At 38.3% G+C, this 25,264-nt stretch overlaps 1 protein-coding gene across 5 annotated transcripts in view; it reads left to right on the forward strand.

Moving 5' to 3' along the window:
* The window catches only part of ADK (adenosine kinase), a 277,815-nt gene that overhangs the window by 10,079 nt on the left and 242,472 nt on the right, over positions 1-25,264 (forward strand). For 3 of the 5 annotated variants that reach the window (XM_027700143.1, XM_027700145.1, XM_027700146.1), the window contains one exon: positions 6,407-6,481. In XM_027700143.1, coding sequence (XP_027555944.1) covers positions 6,407-6,481 — 75 coding nt within the window. Of the gene's footprint in view, positions 1-6; positions 60-1,236; positions 1,290-6,406; positions 6,482-25,264 lie in introns of those variants that run through there. The other 2 variants (XM_027700144.1, XM_027700141.1) reach the window with 2 other exon arrangements.

Consider the following 25,264-nt stretch of genomic DNA (forward strand, 5'->3'; position numbering starts at 1 on the left):
GCCGCCGCCAGCGGGGCTCCGCCGCGGGCGGCCGGGCGTGGAGCCATGGCCACCCTCAGGTAACGCCGAGCCCCCGCGCGGCGCCCGCGGCACAGCCCGGCGCCCCGGGGGAAGGGGCGGCGGGCGCTGATGCGCTCCCGCAGGCGGGGCGGGGGCGCCCGGCGCGATGCTCCGCCGGAGCCGGGCTCTTCTGCCGGCGGTGTAATCGGGATGCGGGGCAGCGCGGCTTCGTCCCATCGCTCTCCGTCTGCCGCGAGTTGGTTTGGCGGCTGCACGCCCGCGCCCCCGGGGCGAGGAGGGAGAGCTGTGCCGGTGCCCTCCCGGCGTCCCAGCGCGATGCGGTGGGGACGCCGCTCCCGGGGTGCCGCGTTGGCTCCTGGCGGGCAGGTGGGCGCGCCCAGCCGGGGCTCCCGGCGGCGCCGGGCGATGCCGGTCCCCAGAGGCATCGGGAACCGGAGCCCCGGGCCGGGCCCGCGGGGGGTCCCGGGGCGGTGTGCGGGGTCTGCGAGCGGCGTCGCTCGGCGGCGGTGCCGCTGTCACAGGTAGCGCTGGGCGCGGGCGGCCGCCGCGGGGTCCCGCCCGTGGGCGTGGGAGGACGGGTGTTGTGGGACTCCGGCAGTCGCATTTGAACCCTAAACTGTCGCTTTGGCTTGCCGTGACTGAAACCTAATTTTAAAAGAATCCTGAATAACGAGAAGCAGGGTCATAATAGCAGGCTGGGCTCTCGGCAAGGTGTTGGAACTGCGGTGGTGTCAGCCTGTCAGCGATCCCTGTAGATCCCTGTAGAGTGACAAACTTCACATTCAGTGAAAGGAGTTACTGTGACTAGTTTTTCTTCAAAAAACATTTCATCTTAAGGTGGGGTCTTATTGTGAAGTAAACCAGTAACCTTCATCATGTAGTTACTTTGATCAGGCCTTCAGCTGCTAAAGAAATGCTTAAAATTAAAACGTAAAAAGCTCAAAAAGTTCAATGATCGTTCAAGGCAATTCTCCCATCTCCTTTCTCCACCCTCCAAACTCTGAGTATCAGGTTTCACACTGTTTCTGACCGAGACAGTAACTCTGAAATTGCAGTAGTATTTCATTGTTGGAGCTTGTGGAGTTAGCGCAGCTGTGTAAGGAGTTGGGTAGTGATGGAACAGTTTTTTTCCTGTGACAGCCTTGCTTACATAAGGCCAAGGCTTTTAGGCTTGGCTTCAAAGTTGGAACCTGTGAGTATGTTGCTGTAGAAGATTATGAAAGTTTCATAATGAGTGAAATCTTCACTGAAGATGTTCGTCTAAGTCAGTATGTAAATATGTAACTGCTTAGCCAAATATTGCATTTGCTTAAGACCTAAGTAAGGAAAGCATGTGAGCAGTCCTACAGCCACTTTGTATGTTTAAGGTCTACATGCTAAAGTGATTTGCTGACAAGTGATGCAAGGGGAAATTGTGTGAACTCTGAAATCATGCAATAACAGTTCTAAGGTACTTTTGTGTCAGACAAGTTATGGTTAGTTGTAGATATCATCTTCTAATGATTTTACATAGGTAAGTGGGATGAGAGAAGGATTGCTCTTAATCAATAGCTTAGAGCTAGTCAAATGCTATGAATCTGGTATTATTGCTGTTTTGCTTTAACTGAATGTATAAATGATTTTTCGTACGTTCAAATCTTGTGTTATGTGATGTTCAACTCTCTTCCTTTGTGACTGAAATGGATATGCTGAGAGTAGGCTTAAAATGTGCCTTGTTTGGCCCTATATTTAAGGGCACAGTCAAACACTTTAGAGGTATTAACATTTTTGATCTTACAATACCATATCTTAAATTTGTAAATGGAAGACTAGGCATACAGCATTCTGCCATGCAATTGCACACCCAGATGTCTCAGTCATGTTTTAAGGCTTTCTGACTTGCCAGTATCCAAAGGCCCAAAATACTTCTCTGTCTCTGTGCCAGTAACTAATAATAAGCTTTCACTGATATTTTGATGTTGCTCATCCATGGCAGTGTGCAGCAGCATGGGGTGATAACAATATTGTGTGATAGATATTGTACTGCTAATGTTCAGCAGCCAGCTTGAATCAGGACCATATTTTTAAAAATGCCTGCAGCCGTAGAGCATGATGTTGGACCCAGCTTTCCAGATCATTCAGTTGGTGTTAATTTTGTTGACTTCTTAAAAAAGGCTCAAGGATAGCTCAGCACTGTTGTGGGTTCTTGTTTGTTTGGGTTTGTTGTTTTGTTTGCATCCGGTTTGGTTTAATTTTATAACTTCTGCAACTTGTGGTAGGAGTAAGGTGTGAAACACAGGCCATTTGTGTAAAATCAATCATCTTGGCAATCTTTGAACAAAATGCCATAATTAACAGCTGAAGATTTATTTATATTTAGTGAGTTACATTGCTTGAACTTCTAATTACAACTCACACTCCACCTAGTCCAAAATTAAGTGACAAACTCATAAAACATATTGCCTGTTGTCAAGAGTTTAGAATGCAAATGTGGTGTACATCAAAGCTTTCTGTAGAGTTATTGGTGTTGCCATAGTTTTACCTGCTAGATGGACAGTGTATTTTTGTGCCCAAACAACTTTTAGATTTGCATCTAAATGAACATCTTATTCGTAGTTTAGAATTTAAAAAGTATCTGTAGTGTTCATATACATGTACTCTGTGTGTATGTGTATGCATATACACCTATACATCCTGACTGTATAATCAATTATATATGCCCTTCATTTGTGCAGGTGAACGAGTTGTCACTTGTTTCTTGATGAGCTGAGCTAAATACTCTTTTGCCGTAGATTAGTTGGGTTAAGCAAGAACATCCTTCTGGGATGATGAGATACCAGTACTCCCATGCAAGAGAAGAGACTGGGGAGAGTCAAGGAGGCTGGGGAGTACTTAAGTGTGTGTTCTGTGTCTATTGCAGAGATGTGTTTCCCAAATAACCTGTGTATTGTAGAATCTCACCATTTTTGTTCCTGCAGTTGTCCAGTGTGATTGAACAGAAAACATAAAGCCAATTATGTTCAAATGTAGAGTTCAAAGTCTTCAACTTGGTGATAATATAACAGTTTAATATCTCAGTTTCTTGCTCTGAAGATTTGTAAATTTAGCATTCTCCAGGATTGTGATATTTGTTTTATTTAATGCTTTTACAGTATGTGGCTTTACAGAGTATACGAGATTTAAATTTTTTCTTTATATTTACTGAGGAACACACTGTAGCCAAGTAGCTGCTATACACCTCATGGTGTGCCACAGGAAACTGCAATAGTGTAACAGCGTAGAAACTTTGCTGCCCCTTAAGAAGGGAAGAGTGATTTGCACTGCACTGAAACGTAGCCAGTGTTGGGTTAATCAGGTTGAACATGCTAACGATTTGCACAGCCAAGTCTTCCTCTTTAACACTGGACTTTCCAGATTGGCTTTCACAAAGCTTGTGTTAGAAAATGCTGATCATAATGGTGATCACAGAAGCAATTAGGTTGGAAAAGATTTCTGACATTACTGAGTCCAACCTCCTAAATATCTGCTTAAACTTGTTGGCTGTTTAAAATTTGTGACTTAGAAATTGTTTAGACTTTTCCCATTTTAGCCATAAAGGTATTTTTGTCAAATGCAGTGACAGATAAGGAAAGACACAGTCTCCAGTACAACTGGACTGTATGGATTTTTCTCCTTTTTTGCCAATGGAGCATTAATATCTAATTTTAAGAATAGAAGTTCTAATACCTTGGGACTTTGTTAATTCAAACATCTAGGTGAGAGAACCAAAATGGTAGAAATACGTGTTAGTTGAAAACACAGGGCTAGTGATCAGTATATGTTAGCTTATGTGTTTATTAGCTTATGTATTATTATTTGCAAAAGTAGGTAAACATTATAACACTGAAGTTGATTTCTTCATAGAAATCAGACAGTTAAAATATTCAAAGTTTTATGTGTCTGAAAAGCTGTCAAGTTCTTATGTCCTGTATTTGGTTGTGAGAAACAACTATGCTGAATTTAGGGAGAGTTTACCCAGTATTTCAGTGGAATGTTTCTGAACATACACTTACTAGTCTAGTGATAGCTACCTTGGCTTTTAAAACTTGACCCCAAGTGGCACCCTACATGCAGCCTCTGGAATACTTGAATGGAGGTGATTATAAAACATTGTGGGACAAGGAAAGCTTGGGAATGAGCAGGACTTGTATGTGATGTAAAGAGCTGCCTGGATTAAATGGCACCGAAAGTGCTAGCTCCTGCCACCGCTGACATTTAGGAGTTTGTATGCATGTTATTGGCTTGACAGAGCTTCTGTACAAAGTTACTCGTGTGCTGCTTCAAGTATATTGACCTGCATGTTCTGCAGCCCACATCTTGTTGAATGTTTGGTAGCTTCTATTTTGCTTTTTGGTTGAACCTGGTAACTTCTTCATAGGGAGTGACCTCAACATGTCAGCTGTATTTCAGTTTTTTTTTTAAGTGCAGCTGCTGTTTTCTGGCATGCTGTACACTTAAGTGCTGATACTTGTCTTACATAGAAGTTATCCATGATATATGTTTTCTTCTGAAGTGTAGGTATAAAATTGTTGATGTGTAGAATTTCACAGCATGTGAGAATCAGCTAAACATTAAGCATAGGAATATATAGCTTGGGACAAATCTGCATTCAGCACTTGGAGAATTCTGACTTCTTAATTCATTTGCCTACAGTACAACTTATGCAATATTTAGGTTTTAAAATGGAGAGAATGTTCTGTCTTGTGACTGCAACTGCAATCCCCTTTATCCTTATCTCTTCTTAACTGTCATCTGTCTCTCACTCTTCTTGTCTTCTAGCTATAGGTATAATTTATGGCTATGCTATTTAGAACACTGTACTATTTGGCACACTGACAAATGTATTTAGTCAGTCTTACAGGTTTTTACTGAGCAGATGTTAACTGTCTCAGTTAGGAGTGAGCTGGATTTCTGGCTCTGTCTTCACAAAGCAGTATCTTCCATGTTTTATTTACTGTGAAATGGGCTCTAAAGGTCTGCCTTTAAAGCTACAACAATAATTAGGATACTTAAAGCATGGTTTACTGAGTCTCAATATCAAGGTTGTTAATCATGTTTTCCATGTCTTCATTTTCAGACTTCAGAATTTTAGCATTTAATGGAGGCTAATGTGGCATCATAAAGAGAAAGAAGTTTGTGTACTTCTGGCAAGCAGTTTCAAATTTGACTAGCTTCAAACGTGACAAAGATTTGTCCACTAAGGGCTTTTCATAGCAGTTGTGAGAGGAAGCAAGTGAATGAGTTTCCAACCTCTGTTGGACACAATTCATGAGATTGTTCCACATAATTCCCTTTTTACATGTTTTAGATTCTTTTTTCTTAGTCTACTGAGTTGAAATTAATGAAATCTATCATTTAGTAGGCAGATGTTGAATCTCTCAAACATTTATCTCGTGCTAAATGGGCCAGAACAATTGAAAACTCCCTCACTTTCTTTGCGACTCAGCTAACAGTGTTATGCAGCTTTGGATAAGCTGCAGATACACTTTGGATCCAGCTGCAGTGTTACAGTAGTACTTTTTGGGGGATGGATAGACAGGGAATATGCTTTCTCCACAAATATGCCGTAGAGACTTAGTAAAGAGGGAGGCATATTTGTGGTCATACTGAAGCTACCTTTGATGGCCAGAGCAAGGGTGTGCCTTGCCAGTTGGAGACAGTGGGTGTTAGTTTAATCAGGAGTGTGATGGGTTTGGATGTAGTTTTAGCCTTCAAGAACAGCTGCGTTCACTCCTACTTGACACTAGGCCATGTCTCTAATCCTTTGGTATTACTGCATTATCACCCAAGTACATGCTATTCAGGAAAATGTAACACATGGTTTCTGAATTAATCTTAAAAAAAAAAATAGTTAAAGTCATCCTTTTCAGCTGTTTACAGTATTTTTGATGTCTCATTTCTATGTGATTGCTTAAAAAGTACCTACATTGTTCCTAGCAGACAGCTACGATGTTTAAGGTGGCTGACAATGCAGAATGCATAGTCCCTTTATTTCAGTTTACTAAAACAGACTTAAATTGCTAATTATTGGTCAGTAGCAGGGTAGACCCAACAACTACGTGAGTCCAGTGGAATTCTTAGAACCTGGTGTGATGCTCCCCCTGTCTAAAATTTGTTATTACAACTTGAATGTGATCCTTTAAAACTACAGAATGCAGCATGCAGCTCTAATTCTTTATCTGAGTAAATGATATCTCTGTGTATATGCCAGGTCTCCATGTATCTGCTGTGCTGGGCAAATTGTGTATCTTTTTGTTCCTTAGCTTTATTCAAGAAAAACTCTTATCTCTAATAAAAAAAAATGTTTAACATATTATCCTAGGAACAATAAATTAACGCAAAGTTAACTTGATTTATTTTCTTGCAGTGAAAATGTCCTGTTTGGAATGGGAAATCCTCTGCTTGATATCTGTGCAGTTGTGGACAAGGACTTCCTTGACAAGTAAGTCTTGATTTCTTTTTGTTATTTTATTGTTTTTTTTAAATATTGGTTTTGTTTCCAGAATGATGCCCATAAATAAGCAGAGGGCTACCTGCTTGTGTAACGCTAAGTTTGTGCTGATTCTGGCCTTATGCTGAAAGCAGCCAACATGGTATCTGTCATTTGACTGTTCTTGCTATATAAACCTGTGGTGGTGGTGTCAGTGAAAAACTTCAGGGTTTTCATGTGATTTTCTGTCACTTATTTATTCCAGTCTCTTCATGCTGTCTTTGCTAGCCCTTAATTGGAAGCAGTCATCGATTTCAGTAAGATTTAGGTAGTTCTTGTATGAATCTTTCTGTGCTACTTTTGATTTACTATTAGAACCCTCTTTTCTTGCTTCAGTGACTTTGGGGGAAATAAGCCATATCTATAACACACTAAGAAAAGTTGTAAAAATGTACCTTTTTAAAAAAATATTCCAGTTTATCAGTGAAGAACAGGAGCACTTCTTACCGGGTGGTCTGTTATCTTGCTTACTCCCCGTTGTTGTGCTACCACCCGTATAACCCTATCACTGGAGTGCTTAATTGGCATTAAGCTTACTTGTCCTTGGATCAGCTTAGAGATTTGTCTTTTCCAGAGGTGTCAAATACAGTTGCTCTTTTAAATCCTTCTGCATGAGCTCCCTTTCATGTTGTTGTTGCTGACACTTTTTCTCTGATTTGTAAGTGTTCAGTAAGTTGATTTAATCTTTCAGAGTGCTTTCAATTCTTTCTTTAATTTTTAAAGTGTGAGTAATTTCTTCTCTAATTGTACTTGGATTTCTTAATGGGAATACTGCACCAAGACTAAATTTCACAACACCAAATAAAGAACAGGTGCAGAGTTTGTATTTGTGAATGTGTATTATCAGCCCAAAATCTTTTGTTCTGAAGTTTTTAATAATAGCAATAATTTGTTTTGCCGTGGATGTTTTGTCACTTAGATTTTTCTTAAAGGTGTGTTTAAGTGCAAGCGTGGATATTACAAGCTGGAGGCAAAAGACAAGAATGTAATGGAGTATATCAATCTCAAACATCTGGAATTTTAGGAATCAAGTCTAAGTCTTGAGTGTTCAAAAGAGTAAATTAATCTGGTGTAATTCTCTGCCTTATGTTTCCACTGAAATACCTTGAAAACCAGTCTCTGAAAATAAGTAATGCCCCCTCCCAACTCAACAATACCCCTGAACTAATCCTTATAAATTGCTGCCGTAAAAGAGATGGTGGGATCTATACAGCAGCACTGAAATCCTGCAAGAGTGCATTGTGCTTTTCACTGGATGTGATGTGCTGTGCAGAATTTAATTTAATTTAAAAATTAGAAGTCTTGTGTACTCAAATTTGAGTCCTGTCAGACAAATTAAATTAGTTCCTGGAACAGCATATGGTCTGTGAGCATTTCTTTACTGCCAAAATGCCTTTGTGGGGTATTGCATTATTTAATGCAATGAGCAGCCTTCCAACAACAGTTTCACAGGGGACCTGCTGATAGTGTGATAGCTCTGGTAGTAACCTCAAAGCTGAGAAGCTTGTTTACCTTCTTCTCACGCACCTGATTTTATATCTAGCTCCCTGTTTGAGAGTGTATGCACAGTAGTCCATTTAACAAACCCACAAACATGTTTCTATTCCAAGTCCAACTACCTTTTGCAATATTTCCTGAAATGGGAATTAAATCCCACACTTCCTCAGCTTGTGCGGGGAGGTAAAATAGCAAACCTAGCTGTAGAACAACTGCTAGAATGAAGTTATCCATTCAAATGCTGCAGGGAGGTGCAAGAACACAGACATTTCAGGACTGTGAAGCATTTGAAAGAGAATTTGTTGATCCTATTAGATTAGTCTCTGTTTTTTCTTGTCGAACAAGAAACATCTTTAGCCATGTAGTGTCAGCTCTTGGTATCTTGGCAACCTAGAGTCTGTTTCTCACCTCTTCAGCTGGATGGGCAGGTTTAATGACGCCAGCAGGCCAGCCGGGCTCTGACTTGAGGAGGTAGCTTAGTAAAATAAGGAAAGAGTTTAGGTAAACACCCGTAAGAATTTTATACATATAACTTTTCTACTGTTTCTGTTAGTTTATCCTCCTCACTTGTATAATCAGTTTTAAGAGAAAATACCTTGTTTCAGAATAAAGGACTTGATGTTGCAAGTTTAATCAATGTATATTGTCAATGAAAAGAGAGTATTAAAATGAATCCTGTAACCATCTTATTTTTGTAACTTCTATTAAGAAAATGCAAATGGAAACAGCATAAGATTGTGTAGGAAGCAGTCATTTTAACAATATTTAAATGGCATACAATCCATGTTATAAATAAACCTAAATAGATAAATAAAATTTAAAAATAAATACATGATGCAGTCCTACTCCTGGCAGAATCTAAACAGCCTGCTGCCATGTAATTCTGGATTGAGGAAATGAGCAGTGTTGGAGGGCTGGAGTGGGTATTTTTGGCTTGGGTTGTTTGCACAGCCCTGTCACTTTTCTTTCAAGGTGGATTTTGGTTAAATATGGGCTCCAAAGTCTTTTGCTCGCTTGACAAGTTTTGGAAAGCTTTAAGCCTTTCCTAGACTATTTATAGGAGAGGCAGTCTTAATTTATATCACAGCAGAACTTCACCATGCCCATCTGAGCTTTTCAGACCATGTCAGCAGTCTGGCATTACCTGAGCCAGAGAAGGTTAGGCCTCTATCAGGTTGTTTTGTTTTCTGGGCCCCATTTCTTATCTCTCTTTAGGGAGACAGTCTGAAAAAGTGTTAGCAATGTTGATGGCACTGTTGAAAACTGGTGATACCTCAAGCCACTTCAGTTTCTGTTCTCAGAGCTGGAAAGCAGTCTTGAAGAAAATATAGTCCATTGTATGTTCTTGTTCTTTTTTAGTATCTGCATGAAAGAAATATCAGAAATGAATTTTGGTTTTGTTTTCTTGTATCCTTTTAATTTGCATTAACTGCATTACCGAAAAGTATTTTTGTTTAATTTTTCTAGGATGTAGATACTTGCTGAAAGAGCACCTTTTTAGGGGTGGGAGGGGAAAGAATAGAAGAAGGAGAAGGATTGATGCTTTGTGGGTGAATTGCTAACTATAGCTATGCTTATCTGTGAAAATAACTTAGCTAACAGGTATTCATGAAAGCTTTTGGTGTACTCAGTTCTACCCATGACATTTAACAGGAACGATTCCTTCACTGTCTGAATCTGTAACAGACATTTAAGAATAACTTAATCTATACTACATATATTAAACTCCAATAAAGTGGGCAAAGAAATTCTAAATTAACATGCCAAAGACATTTTAAGAGTCCGTGGAAACTCCGTACTGCTAACTCCTGTAAATACTCCAATGTTCCGCTGTTAAAAGTTAGTAGATGGCATGTGTTTCATTGTCCTCCCTTGAGCACTGTTTGGCAAATATTCAGTTTTTGACATTTACCTAACTATAGTAAATGTTTAGACTGTAGAGATCTGGTCATTACTTGTCATCTCAAGAGCACATCCAGCAGTTGAGAAGTGTGTTCACAGTATGGATGTGAACATTGCTGTTGTCCAACATTTGAGTCTATGACTACCTGAGTTGAGGAGGAGAAGAGAATCAATGCTGACAAATTCATGTTGACAGAATTATTATGCCAATCCTGAAACTCCCAAGTGTATGATAACCCATATCTTCCCTAACTGATCAGTGGGAAGGCAAGGAAAATATTTGTAATCACCAGCACCTTTATAAACATTTCAGCCCATGCTCTTGAAAAGGAGTGGAGATATAGGGGAAAATTATATGTCCTATTTATCACATCAAGGTTAATGAATCTCTTTGCTTTGTTTCACTCTACTTTCTGGGCTCTTGACCAGAGCCATGATCTCATGAGGTGAGGTATGCTTACTACTCTGGCTGCCAAATTCCATTATAGTTGTAACCTCCAAACTGATTATTTTATCACCATCATGGTCCAGGATTACAAGTTTCTATGTGATTACTTGTTAGTTGTCAAAGCAGCCAAGTACTTTTTATGTCTTTTTTTCCCTTAAAATTAGCATCTGTGGCAGCCTTTGCAGAAGTTCATTGAAGATGCTCAGTAAAGATCTGTAGTTTTTAATAGCTTTCATGCCCTCTACCATCTGCTCCTTCGTTTTCTTCCCTGCCTTATCTGTGCCACTGGTGTAAGTACAAACTGTGTTTAAATCAAGAAATGGGTTTATATTCTTTTTACTCTTCATTGGAAAAACAGGTTCAAAGAAACAGGAAAAGAAGAATTAAGTGGGTCTTTGAAGTCGTGCTGATGATTGCTGTATGAAAAGAGAATATCGCACTGAGGGAAGAAATGCTCTCATTTTGATCCATAATTTCACAAGTATGGACATGGATCTCCTGCAGTGTGCTACTGACTTGTCTGCAGCACTGGAAGTGGTTGGGTCATTTGTGGACTCCCAAGATATTGGTTGGCTATCCTACGCTGCAGAGGGTGATGGATTAGTTAGGCACAAACATAGTAATGGAACAGTTTTGACATCTGGTAAATTAAATATTCTTGTTCGAGGCTGTTTTAGTGTTTGCCATGAACGAAGTGAAGATGTACATATTTGATCTTTTTCCATTCTTGTGGGAATTTGGATTATAAATTAGGAATAGTTTTGCAGAGCAGCTTCATCTGAAAATGATGGAAAACCTCCTGCTTGTTTGTGTTAAATTTAAGTTGGTCTGTATAAGCTGTGGTGTGTGTTTTTCTCAATATTTTCAGTTTGTTACCTTTGCTCCTGTCTAGCAGAAGCCTTTGTAACTTCCCATAGTAAAAAAAAATCAAAAGACCATTCAGGCAGTTAACTTTCATGAAGTGTCTAAGGGTCTAAATAGCTTTTAGACAATCTGAGGTGATTCTTTGTTCACCAAACTCAGGTTTCAACAATCTTTAAGACTTCAGTGCAAAGCAAGCCTATTCCCAAAAACGCATGCTGGAGTGAGCTTGAGGACTGAGAAAGACAGGTGGTGATTCTGTGTTCAGAGGTTGCAGGATCAAAGAATGCACAAGCTGCAGATATGGACTTTGGTGCCAGATTTAAGTGTGGACCTCTGCCCCCCCCCCAGGCTTCCAGCTTTTTCAGTTTCACTGAAATAATGTGTTTATTTAGATTCTATGCTTCATCAACTCTCTGGGACAACCTGGTTTCGGCTTAGACAGGGTAAATTTTCTTCCTAATAGCTGCTACAGTGCTGTGGTTTTTGGATTTAGTACGTACTGTCTGTACAGTGATGAATGTATGGAAAGTACATAGTAAGAACTTTAAAACCTCTCCCTGAAAATTTGCCCCTTTGCCCCAGCCCCCTAGAAGATAGCTTGCTGTGTGATGTTCCATTGTTTCAATAATCCTTGTGAAAGATTTATCCTGAAAGTATCTCTTGCATTGGCTCATTTGGCAGAGAAGTTGAATAGCTGAAGGTTGTTATTACCTTGTGTTTTTAGTTCTATCTCTAGAAGTCAATTTAACTTATCTCAAGGTCTGAACATAGAACATTCTTGAAACTGTTGAGTCAAATTGCATCATCTGACTGCCAGTAAATTATAATAACTTCAGTGTTTGCTCACAAAAACTTAAGGTAATAATAACTGTCTTAAGAAGATCCTCTTGGTACTAACGTGCCTAAAAATTTAGTAGTATTCCTGACAACATAAATAGATCTTTCTACATCCCTAATGATTTCTCCTAGTGCATTTATTTAAATGTGTAGTTTAAATGAATGAAAGATTTTAGTTAAGCTCCATTTAAGAAAGGCTATGTGAAAAATCTACTTGTGGAATGACAGTGTTGCATGACGAGCTGTGATGTTTTCAGGGTAGATGGAGCTTGAGCAATGATTGTAGAGGAGCTTGTAACTGCTAATTTACCTGTAAAATAGGATGTAAGATGCTCATGAATAGGAAACATTCCAGTCTCTATTGTGTGTTTCCACTTTCTTAAATTCTTGTTTAGTAATAAACTGCAAATCATTAATTCATTTTTTATTTTTTCCATTCTTCAGAAAACTTGATATAATGCATGTCAGTAGAGCATGTCTGGTTCATGAATTAATTGTGTTCTTTAGAATAACCATGAAACACAACAGACTCGCACACAGAGCTTATCTGGATTTTCCCTTCACTCACAACAAAAATTTGTTTAACAAAACTTTGGGACTTGCATTACAAGACAAATGATGAAATACTGGGTTCCATTTGCCTCTTCAATGCAAACAAGGGGCTTTAAGTGAAAGAGCTCTGTGAATTAAATAAGTGTCTGTGTTTTTAATTAGGCAATAATGTTAGATGAAAAGACCCTTGCTGAAGATGTCTTTGATGGAAAAAGCTGTCTCTTTTCACTAGAAAACTGAAATCAATCCAAAACTAAACGGTAAAACTTTCTGTTTGAAAGTGGTACTTGCTGTTCGTACTGAGAAACTTTTCATATTGGAGTTTCCTGGTTTGTACAATCACAAGATTGATTTTTATTTAGGATACAGTAGATAAAAATTGTGATTTATGTTCCAGGTATAGTTTTAAGCATTCTTTTTAATTACAGGTTACTAAGGTGTGATTTTAATACTGTTTTCCATTCTCATCCTGCTTCTCCACACCAAAATTTCCAACAGCATAGTGAAAATTGGAGGGTTTTCTTCTATAATATAGTGAAACAGTTTGGTCAGTTGTGAATTGAGGAATAGAAAAGCCCAGTCAAAAATGAAGAATTATTTATCACAGCCTTGGTTTTTTTTACTCTAGCTGAAATTGGTTTGTCATCTCTTAGAAAAGACTTTTTAGTGATAGCATTTTTGAAGTGGTTGAAATACCTCCTGCTTTTTTAAAACTTCAGTTTCTAAAAAATTAGATATTTAAATAAATTATCGTGCTCATTACTACTTGATTAGTTTTGCTTTGTTCAGGTCAGGCAATATGCAATCTCAGTAGTTTTTCTTCCCAAATTATGTTAAGGTGAGAGAGATTCCGTCCTTTGTTTGGAAATTAAATACTAATTGTTTCTTTTAAATACTAACACGTCTCTTTAGTAACTTGCTACTTCATCAGTCTATTCCTGAACAGTGTGCAAATACCAATCAGTGTTCCAGGTTGTATCTGGATGTAACTGTATCCTAAGTCAGGAGGTGGTTATGCCTCCGATGATCCCTGATGCTGTGGCTTGTGCTCTGCGGCACAAAACCCCGGCCAGGCCTGCTCTGGGCTTTGCCTTGTCTTGTCCTGTTCCATTCTGGAGCGTTGCACTTGCGGTCTCTGCTGTAGCCAGAGGGAGAGGGTGGAGGCAGCCTGCCTTCCTCTTAATTACTGGTGTTCTTGTTTTCCCTTAGTCAAGAGCTGGAGAAGGGTAAAAGCACTCTTTGAGTGTTTTACTTTATTTCTGTCAGGGCAGAACCTTCAATACTCCAAGTCACTGGAAATCTGGTTGTGTTGTAGATTCAGGATGTTATGAAACCTGCAGTTCCCTAATAAGTTCAGATTAAATGCAGAGCTGGGACAAAGATTTTTTTCATTTCACAAACCCTTGATTCCTCTTTTTAATAAGATAATAGAATATTTCAGTGAAAGTGTTGTGTTAACATAACAATTTTCTTCGTTTTTAAGTTCTACTTTAAACTTTTATGTCACATGAATACTAGGGAGCAATGGCTAAACAGTTTTTTGGTGATTATTTTCCCAGCTTGCTTCAGTCATTTTTTTCCTTGTATTTTTTCCCTTGTTGTGACGTGACAGCAAAAATGATTAAGTTTCAATACAAGAATCTGAGGTGCACATGACAAAGCGTAAGGGGAGCATGCAACTGCCTAATACGCAGTCATACCCTTGTCAGCTGTAACAAGTGAACAACAGCAAGAAGTTAGAGAAATACAAATATTACCATGCACATTTTTTCAGTCCTTGTATTGAGTCTATTTTTTTCTTCGGTGTTGAGGCTGCATTTTATTATTTTTAAACAACAGGTGCTTCCCACTAGTAGGAAGATACGTGATAAAGATTGCTGTAAAATTAGACTATCACTCTAGTCTGGAAGTGTACAGTAAGCTTCCTTCAGAAGAAGTGAAACTATGACCAAATTCACTTCCAGACCACTCCAAGTAAAGGTGGCATGCAGTCTCAACTGTGATTATTAAGTTCAGCCGAGTGTCCTACATGGCTTCAAGCTAGCATGCCATATCTGTTCTTTTCCAAGACAAGAACTGCAGTTACAAATGTAAATCTTTCAATTTCTGATATTAATATTTCCCTGGATTTCCAGCAGAAGAGGCAAAGTGTTCCAGAAACTCACACCTCTTGACAACTTATTTTGTACAGTTATTGTGCAGAAAAGAGATTGAAGAACTTTCTCCAAATCTGATTGCTATAACTTCATTTTTCAAGAGTGTGTTCCAGTGTATTTCACTGAATCACAGAATATGCTGAGTTAGAAGGGACCGACAAGGATCATCGAGTCCAACTCCTATTTCATGAAGCTGTTTTGAAATGTGCTTATGCTGTTATGTGCAGCAGTACTAAACAACTGAAGTACTAAACAGAACACAATCATTACTTGGTCTACATTAGTTAAAGCATTTGGATGTGTATCTTGATTAGATATGGTTTTAGTTTCAATGTTTATAGTATTTTTAATCTAGATTGTAATTCCACAAGCTCAGAGTTGTTGGAAATCACATTTTGGAGGATTGTGGGCTGGGAATTAGCTGTCTTCTTCACTTAAAAGTTTGCCTGTGAAAAATTCCTGACTTCTTTCTTTAGCAGCTTTTGTGCTAGGGCCATGGCTAGCATAAACGAGCCAAGGCAAATTGTAGAACTGTATGAACAGATCCTACCATTCAAATACCAAATTAAGTAAGATGACTAAGTTGCTTTAGTAAATGCTAGCTTTTTATTGTTTTGAAATCACCAACTACAAATTCCTGTTTGAGCAAGGAACACCTAAGGTGTAGCTGACTTGTTTTCAAAAGAAGGACTATCAAGTTCTGGATGTAATTCTACAACCAGTCCTGAGACAAAACTGTTACTCAGCTGGAGCAAGAAGCTCTTCGGGGCTGTAAATGGCAGGAACTGTCCAAATACCTCAGTCTTTTTTTTTCCTCTGCCAGTCACCGGGATGTCTGGGCTTGGATGTTGCAGTTACCACTGTGGATGAAGAATTAAGATACAAAACAGTGGCTATATCTGGAGGCAAAAAGGAGGAACAGATTTTCCCAGAAGCAGTAATTGCAGTTCTCGATGTATCTGATCCTCCGGTGGTAGCAGAGAATGAGTTTATCTCTCTCTCCAGAGCACTTCCCTAAATTTCCGTCTTGGTATTGCTCATTCATTTTTTAAATTAAATTTTCAGTGCAGTAAAGAAACCTTCTCTGCCATTTTCCATATGCTACCTTTTTCCAATAAAGCTAATGACTTTAATGGCTTGGATAAGTTTTTTCAGCATGGCTGAAATTTCACAGTAGCTGTAACACTTGTCTGTAGCTTGCTGTTTGCTCTAATCAGTGTTAAAAATAATTTGTGTAGAAGTCAAATTAAGGTACATGAATTCCCTGACAATTCTCTATTTAAGTTTCTGTTAGCTGGGCTGTCCTGTAACAAATCTTCAGGTGCAGAGACAGGTGATGGAAGAGATGTAGCTTTTAGGCAGCACTGAGACTCATTTAGGTTGAAGTGATAGTATTGGAATTAGTACTTCGGCCAAGCCTGTCACAAATAGAAAGACATAGATAAAGTTGTATAACAGGAAAATGGAATAAGTCTTAAACTATATTTTTTAAATAAATAAGAAAGATTTTAACTGATACATAAGATTTGCTGTTAGTTTTCTTGTAATTTCTAAGTGGAGCAATACATTTTCCATTAAATGTGATACACCAGTCTTTTTTCTGTATTTCCCAATGAATGATGAAAAGGTCACTTCTTAGCATTTTGGAGACAATAAAATATTTAACATCAGTCCAGATTCAATATCTGGGCTGATTTTGTGGTTTGTGACGTCTTTACTCGGGAATAAATGTCTTGCTCTGTCTTAATTGATTTTTATTGATGTGACATTTATTTCTTTGTACTAGAGATGCTAAAATAATTGTATTTTAGAGGTTCTGTTTTCATTTGTTCTTTTGGAGATAGAGACAGAACAGATCTAGTATGGGAACAAGGTTGTAATTCAGTTATGAAATGTACTGCATGTTGATGGAGCCCAACACTGTTGTTTTATGCTTGCAACAGTGTAATGTTACTGCCTTTGTTAGTGTGTCCAAAGTATAAACCTGTATTTTATTGTAGAACTAGAGCCTATTGAATTGGCACCTGACACCTGAAGCATATTGCTTTACAAGTCTGCCTTCTCCTGAGATGATGATGAGGGGTTGGTTTTCAAGCGAAAAGAAGCTCAACTGGGGAGCTGGCAGAGCTATTCATATGTGGCATACAGGGAGTCTTTATTTAGCAGAGATCAGTAAAATGATATATAAATCTAGGCAGGAGAATCTGAGGGTCACACCCACAACCACACTACTCTGCCTTCCCCGACTTACATTCTGTTACACTTTGGATCTCAAAGCAGAGCTCCTCATGCAGCGGGGGAGATATTTGGGGATTTTTTGTCCCAGTGGTGACAGGATCTGTTGTGGAACTGGTACGAGTTGATCTGAACAATAAATTTTCAAGTGATAATAGCACGTAGGGAAAGAACAGGATCCCTTTAGTTTGGATTGTACATGTTACTTTCGTTGGTTTTTTTTTGGTTAATTTCTATGCAAATGAAACCTTAACACAGAATTGTGAAAGCTGGTTTGTGTTTAAAATCAAAATGAATTGAACTACAAACTGGTGTTTATTTCTGGTTGAAGAGAATAGGTATGTAAAGGTTCGATGATAATTTCAGAACAGAAACAATGCAAAAGGACTGGTACAATGAAAGAAATGGCTTAAGTATTCAAGGCTCAAAGGAGTAATATTAATGGAGTATGTTGGAGTTTGGTCTGTGGGGAGAACTACCTTTAGTTCTGCACAAATTGAATTAATATTTTATCCCTTGGTAAAGTTACTAAAGGTCAACAAAGTGTATTTCTACTGTAGAATTCAGAGTACCAATTTAAAAAAAAAGTACAGTGTGTGTACAGTTTTTAAAAAGGTGCTTATAGCCAGATATTTCAAAAATTATTACTGAAGAAAATGTTCTTCTCTATCTGTATACAGGAAGTATTTAGCTGTCTTAAATTTTTAGCTCACTAGTTCGTGGTTAAGAAAACTGTTTTGACAAGGCCACTACTATATACTTAAGTCCAGAGCGATAGGGCTGACCCTGTTAAATGATCGTAGTTTTTTGCAGTCTGGTGATTAACAGGCTTTGAACTTTCCGGGCTTTCTTAATCCCTTTTAATCATTTAAACCTATTATTGTTTTGACTTCAATTTCAAAAGCTCTTTAAATCTGTCTTACAATATTAATAGCTGATTAAAGTCCTGATTTCCAACTATATTATCAGTGGGGCGTCTTATCTTATTACACTGAATAATTTAGAAACAACTGGGAAAAAAATTGATCAAAGGGGAAAGAAAAAATATCAGGAAAACTATACCTTGTAATTTTTATTGGCAGCTCAGGTTGAGTTAATTGCAGTTTATGACACTTCGTTTCTCCCCTCTCCAGGTTTCTACTCTGTGGGATGCCTTTACCCCGCCCGTGTTTTTATTCTTTTTCCTTACCTACTCAGCTTTGCATGTGTCTGTATTTTGAAGTTGCTGTGTTTGGATGGGTTGTTCCTACTGTCTGCTAGAGTGTCCTGTTGTCATGACACACCACTGCCAGTGTGCTGTCATCTGTGGATTTCAGCAATAGCTACTGGATTTAACTCCATGTCACTCAGGGATGTGTGGCATAGTGTTGGCATAGTCTGGGGTCTAGCAGTGATCTATGCCGAAGTCCATCTGAATTGAGCATTCTCTCACAATTCTAATAATTTCCCAAATGAATGTCTGAAAGGTCTTTTAGGCAGTTCCCTCTTTTATTGGTATGAGTGGACCATTGCAAAACAGCAAAACTTAGACTTTTCTGGAAGCCGGCTTTCTTTGGGGTTGTATTGCTATCATACAATCTCTCTTTAATCATTCAGTTTCTCAAGGATGACAATCTGGACTTGTCTTTTAGATTTGTCGACAAAGCAGTATCTACTCAGTAAGGAATTTTTCTAAAATGGTCTAACCTGTGTCAAGGTCATCCTCAAGTAACAGTGAATAATGATCAGCTGTCACTAAACCCAGAAATTAATGTAGAAGAGGTCTCTGTATTGCTGTCGACTTGAGGCCAAGAAGGAATGTAAAAAGGTAGGGAGGACCAGCTGCCCTGCTATGGAATAGGAGAGAGGCTAAAGGCGGGGAGAAATTTTGAGGGAATGAGGAATGTGGTTCATTTCAAATGGTGACACTGGGAGATTATAGCAAAGCAATAAAGGAATTTAAAGAAAAAATGAAAAAGCAACCGTATTAAACTGGTGGAGTAAAAATAGTGCAAGTCAGGCAAGACACTAAGACTTTTAGAATATGAATCAGTCCTTTACTGTGTGGTTTGTTTGGTTTTTTAATGGAGGGGAAAAACATGTCTTTAAACAAGGGTCCTTGTATGTGCCAGTTACACAGAACTTTAATTTTGGGTTAGCTGGTTTCATCTGGTCCATGACAAATTTGGCTGCTGAATTGATACACAAGGGTTGTGGTTTTTTGTTTTCGTCTGGATTTAGAAAATGCACAGCCCCTAGAATCTGGCTTAGCAAGCTCAAAGTAATGATCCAAACAAATACAAGTCACGGTACTCACACTCTGTATTTGTGTACATGGGAAAGATTACTGGGCTCATGGGAAGAATAAAGCTACATTAGACTTAACTGAAATTTCTAAGTAGCTGTAGCCTGGTCAGAAATGCAGAAATACTGCCTTGCTTTAAGTAGTATTTTACTACTGTAGGAAAAGCAGTTTACTTACTGCCTTTTGATCTCTCTGTAGATCAAGTCAAAAGAAATGGAGTTAGCACTTAGGGCAGCATTACTTATTCTTACTCTGTCTGATGAATTGCAGATGGAAGTCGAGAAGCAGACTGACCTTCTATACCCATCCCCCATAAATCTGATGTGTTAGAAATATTTTGTGAGCTTCTGCTGGGCTTGCTGTGTGCACTGGCCTGTAAAAGCTCATGAGGATGCACTGTTGTAGCAGGTTCACACATGGCTGTGTTCCTGACCTGAAAGATCTCGTAGGATGTGTTAACTGCTTTTGGTAGAAATCCATCAATATAGTCTGAAAAGGGGCATGTGAGCACCAATGCCCCACAGGCTGGTTGTCCTAGTTTTGGCAAGATTAATAATTAAGAAAAAACAAAAGTAAAAGGACTGTGGTTTTTTTTCAGACCAGTGAAAGTAGCCTTAACTTCACTTGAAAGTTGAAGCATCATAATTGCTGAATCATTTTTATGGAAACTACTTTAGATTAGTCTGAAATAAGACTATAGTGAAATCTTTAAGGTTTCTTAATGGCTTTGTTGAAAATTTATGAAGAAATGCTTCTGCAGAACTCTGTCTTAAAAGGTTTCTTCTTTTATTGATGAAGCATAGCCTAGTATAGCAAAAAATCTACTTGGCTTATCCAGTTAATGCAACCAACACGCTTTAGGTGTCTGACGGAGAAATCGCACTCTGTTCCTTTTTTTGATGACTATTCTGCAAAGTTCAAAGAACACGTTGGAAATCTACCCTTTTATACATTCAATTTTTAATCAATCTGGGGAATTCTTAAGGCAGTAAGTGCAGCAAACCATGTCAAGTACAATAAGCTTATGGAACAGCAAAGCCCAAGTGCATTGAAAGGTGAGCAGGGTTAGTCAGAGCCACGTACAGAGTCATGTGGCAAGAAGTTTGTATTTCTTTATGCATCAAGCAAGGCAGCAGAACGTGTCTGCAGATGCATGTTTAGAGCATTCCTAGAGTGCTTTACTGTACCAGCTTTGTATTATGGAAATAGTTTTAATATTTATTTTTTTTTATGCTGACTATTCACATTGATGGTTATTGCAGGAAAATACTTTTATCTCTAGTGTCGTGTTCTTCACAATTATTCTTGAAAATAGTGATGAAAATATTACTCTGATACGTGTACAACTTTTTGTACCTCTTTGTGAGTAGTCTGCATGATGGAGATTTTTGTCTTGGCTCTTCTGGCCCAAGCAGAGTGTATGTGTCTGTGCTAATTTTCATTTTGATATCTGTGAAATTATTGCCTATTGTTTCTGTGTAAGTTTTTGCTTAGATTGATGGAATCAAGAAATTTTGAAAGGTGACTTAATTTGGTGATATGAAGATGTATTGCTATTTTTAAACCTGTTAGCTCATCACTAGTTTTTATTTTGGGCCCTAGGACAGGTGAGTTTTACCAGCTTTTCAGGAATTTCTTGATAGAGCAGATCTGAACTTGACGTATGTTTGAGTTTATCACCAGTACATATTTAGCGTAGGCTGTGTTTTCTTTTTAATTCAGTTAAGGCACTGTAAAACTGGATACTGCCTGAAGAGAACTGTGCCTTATGGCTGTTTGTTACATTAAAAGCATTATTGTAAAAATGCTGACTACTGTCCAAGTAAATTAATTTTCATTCTCTGTCGTATTAGGAGCTGGGAAATAAAAAAGCATTGAGTTATAAGGTTACAATTTCACAAGAATCTTTAAAATCCATTGCACAAGTCAGAGTTGAACTTGGAAGTTCTAGTATGCTTAAAAAAGAAAAGCAGACATTTAATAAAAATTTTATATTTCTTCAAAATTTGAAATTGAGATGATAAACTTGCTGGTGAATGCTGGGCAAGTCATGTACATGAAGAGGAGTATGCCACCTTTACATTTTTTTGTTTGTAGTGTTGTAACCAAATAGAATGTGTTGGTCAGTTGTACTTCTGGCTCTTAGAGTAAAACTCTTCCAAGTGGCTTTGGCATTTTTTTCATAGAGTATAGTTAGTTGTACTTACAGTCAGATTTCCTCAACATCGTTCCAATTCTGTATATCAGTTCTTAGAATGTCTGCAGTAATATTTTAGTCTGGGTCTATGTTACTTTATTTCCAGGGTTGTGGAAAGGGAACATATTTGGTATTAATGTAGTTGTGAATTGATAATTAGTTAGGCCTTTGGCTCTTGGTGAGATGTACAGGGATTAGACTGCTCATTTGCCCCGGTAAGTTAAATTCCTAAACATGCCTTTTCGTAAGTAGGTTGGAAAGAATACTGTTTAAAAAAATTATCTCCATGCTGAAAAAAGTAATGTAAAACAGTGTGAAACTTGTAATTTTAACTGTGATTAGAGGATGTGTGGTAGAGTTAAGATCTCTGTCAGGGCCTACCTGCAGCTGGGGCACTTAAGTTTTGATTAGAACAGGGTATGTTTTAGTGACCATGGTACGATGACATCTAGAGGTTAGACCAAGATGTTACCGCTTTAGAAATTCCATGTGGAACTGAGTTTGGGAAGAAAGCTATTTTCAGAACTGGAAGTTTTGCCCAAGGTACAGGCAGCATATTGGGCTGTCAGAAGGCATCAGCTGTGATGCTCTGAGCTGGGTGTGGTATCAGCACAGCAGCTGCTCCAGCTTTGTGCAGAGAGGCAGCTGTGCAGTGTGATAATTGCTGGAGTCCTGGCCCTTCTGCTGCCTGTCTGCATGGACAGCTGCCATTTTGAAGGGGGTGTCTGCAACACTGGCTACTCTTCCAGTAGATTAAATGTCTGTGAAGGACAAATCAAAGGGCTTAAATGTATCATTTTTGAAATGGACCGCAATGTGTTTTGACACTTACCTGTAATCTTGTGGTAGACCCTTGCATGATTTTCTTCTTAGGCCCCCTTTTTTGAAATAGGAGCTTGAGCAGTGCTGAAGAGACTATTAACTTTTTGAAAGTGCATCACAGTTTGGTACTGGATAGTTGAAAAGAATAATAAATATTTAATGTTCTAGGCTATGTTGAACTTTGAATTTCACCAAGCAGAAAAAAGTGAAGTTGTGATCCCTTCAGTTCTTCCATAGCATGTTTGCTTCTCTTCTACTTACTAGTTTAATGCCAGGCATGTAAATCTTTAATACACACAGTATGTTGTTCAGGTTGCTTAGGTGGTTTGAAATGTCCTTGTTTTAAATTTTTTGATTGCTTATCTGTAGCTTCAGTTTTGCATTTGGTGTTGTTAACTCCTAAAGTCTTTTGTAGAGGAGTTCTTCCAAAGACCCAACTGCTGCTTATCAATCTTGCCTATGAACCACATGTTGGGAAAATATTATGTAAGCTGTTCCCTGAGCTAGTTCCACATTTACATTTATTAAATAGTTCAGCAGCTGTGTATGGAAATATAATATGCATCTTAATGCATAAAGTACTGATAAAATTTTGAACTCTACGAGCATGTCCCTTTGTGGGAAGTATTCTTTCACAACTTGCTATCAAAGCAATGTCTTTAGGGGTCAAAGAAGAATATTTTAAAAATGCTGTTTTCATGGTAAGAGAAGGGGGTGATGGTGAAAAAGACTAGGTAAGCTAAGGTTCACCAAAGGAACTATTCTGCAAACCTTAGGGGTAGCAACTGTGTCCCTCTCAGTCCCTCTGTGGTATGTCAGTAATATACCCAAAAATCTCACATCTGTTAAACAGCATTCCCGTTATGTTACATGATTTCTGTAGTAGGTGACTTATTAGTCTGAGTAAGTAGTGACGGGTTTTATTTGGTTGGGGGTTTTTTTTCCCCTTCTAAATAACTGTGGGGGTAAAACTGTGGTTAAAAAAAATAATGAAGTAACAAGGAATGTGGAAGCTTTAAAAAGCTCAAGTATATATATTATTTCTATATCCTCTGTATGCAGTTGAAGCTGAAGTAGTTTGATTTCTGGTGGAGGAAAAGCACGCTGTGTTATTTTTAGTGAAGAATGTCTGTGAGTATATTTGTTAATGTGGAAAATGATCTCCATTTACAAAATGGATTGCATATTAGTGTATCAGTCTATGACAGAGACATTTTTTGAACAAACGACTTGATTTCATTTTAAGTAAGACGGCAAATTTCATAGGTAAAGTTAATGTCCTGTCACTTCTGAAAGATGTTCCTTTTAGAATTTCTTGGTAGCTCTTTGCTTTTTCTCTGATGCCTTAGTATTTGCTATCAGTAAAATGCTTATTAGGACATGACAAATGGAGATACTGGGGAGGTGTAGCAGCATTATGAAGAGTCTGGTGTTGGGTTAGACCCTTTTTCGTGAAAGAAAAAGAGCCTGATACTGTTCATTACAGAAAACATTAATTTGGAAGTAATGTAGGATCATAACAGTTAAAAATTGTGGCTTAAAGACTAGTATGAAAAACTGGGCGATTGAAGAAGTTACCTGAATCTGTTTGTTATTGAACAGTGTGTTACAGTCCAGTGTGCTTACTGTAAGAGTCAAATGTGAGCCCTGCATTTATAAGGAGAATGTGGATGAACCACATTGTATCCTGATTAGAAGTGTCTACATGAAGGATTTTACAGCAAAGTGGATAAATGTATGCAAGTCAGCATGATACTGTGGCAAATAACCTAAGGCAGTCTCTGCATGTGTGTACAGGAAAGATGAGTCAGTCAGTGTTTGAATGCAGCCAGCACTAACGAGCTTGAGAATGTGTCCGGGGTCGATGCTTGCATTTTAAATGGATGCTAAAAATATGAGTTTCAGAGAGTATCATTAGAAAATACTGCAAGGAATAGAGAAGGTATATTTTATCTGTTCATTATAAACAAAGATCAGTTTGCAAGAGAGCTGAGAGTAGTTGGTTGGTGACCAGCATCTTTCCTCAGGAGGAATAATTTACGGTTCTGCAGTTGACTGGAGGAAGGATCAAAAACAGGGATCAAAGGGACAGTGGGAACTTTCTGCAATGTGAGCAGTTAGCTGTTTGCAGTTATCCAGTGGACACTTGACTTTTACCTTACATTATGAATGACTGTTTTACAAACCAATCAACCAGAAAAACCCACCAAATACAAGAAAAAACCCCAAACCTCACAGAACACCACAGCAATTTGGTTTGTGGGATATGTTGAGATGGCAGAAGATTTTGCTCTGAGGTAGAACAAAAGCGAGGTCATTTCTTGAAGGTTTTCTGAAGTGAGTGACAGTGCAGCCTGCAGCATAGCTGGCAGTAGCCTGTGCTGGCAGAGACTGCCTTCCTTTTTCCCTCTGATCAGGCAGTGTAGGCAACCTATTCTGTTAAATTGCCTTTTAGGTTGAGCTAGCAAAGAAAGTTTCATTCTCTCAAGAACTCACTTTCATCAGAAGTTGCCTGTATGGACTGCAGTAGTTTTCCTAAAAAGCCTGTTTTTAAAGTATATTTTTTTCTACAGAATTATTTTAGTATTTATTTTAATAGTTTTATTTGGTATAGCGAGAAACATTACAGCCAGACTGACTGTTCACACTGTCGTTTTGTCAGATCCAAATTATAAGATCAGTGTACCCTTTATGGTATGAAGTGCAATAGTTTTTGATATATAGTCAACTGAAGTATCCAGTTTGAAGTATCCAGAATTTGAAGCCATGATACAAACCAAAATTTTATGTGATGTTAAGTTTACTTTGAAAAACATGTAATAAAAATAAATTTTTTAGAAAACTTTATAGCTATCTTTGCAACACCTGAGGTATCTGAATCAACAAATGTTGCGTAGTTTAATAATTTAAAACTATAAAACTACATTTTATGGCTATATTC

Source organism: Neopelma chrysocephalum, unplaced genomic scaffold (assembly GCF_003984885.1).
Source record: "Neopelma chrysocephalum unplaced genomic scaffold, ASM398488v2 Primary Assembly neopelma1_143, whole genome shotgun sequence".
NCBI lineage: Eukaryota > Metazoa > Chordata > Aves > Passeriformes > Pipridae > Neopelma > Neopelma chrysocephalum.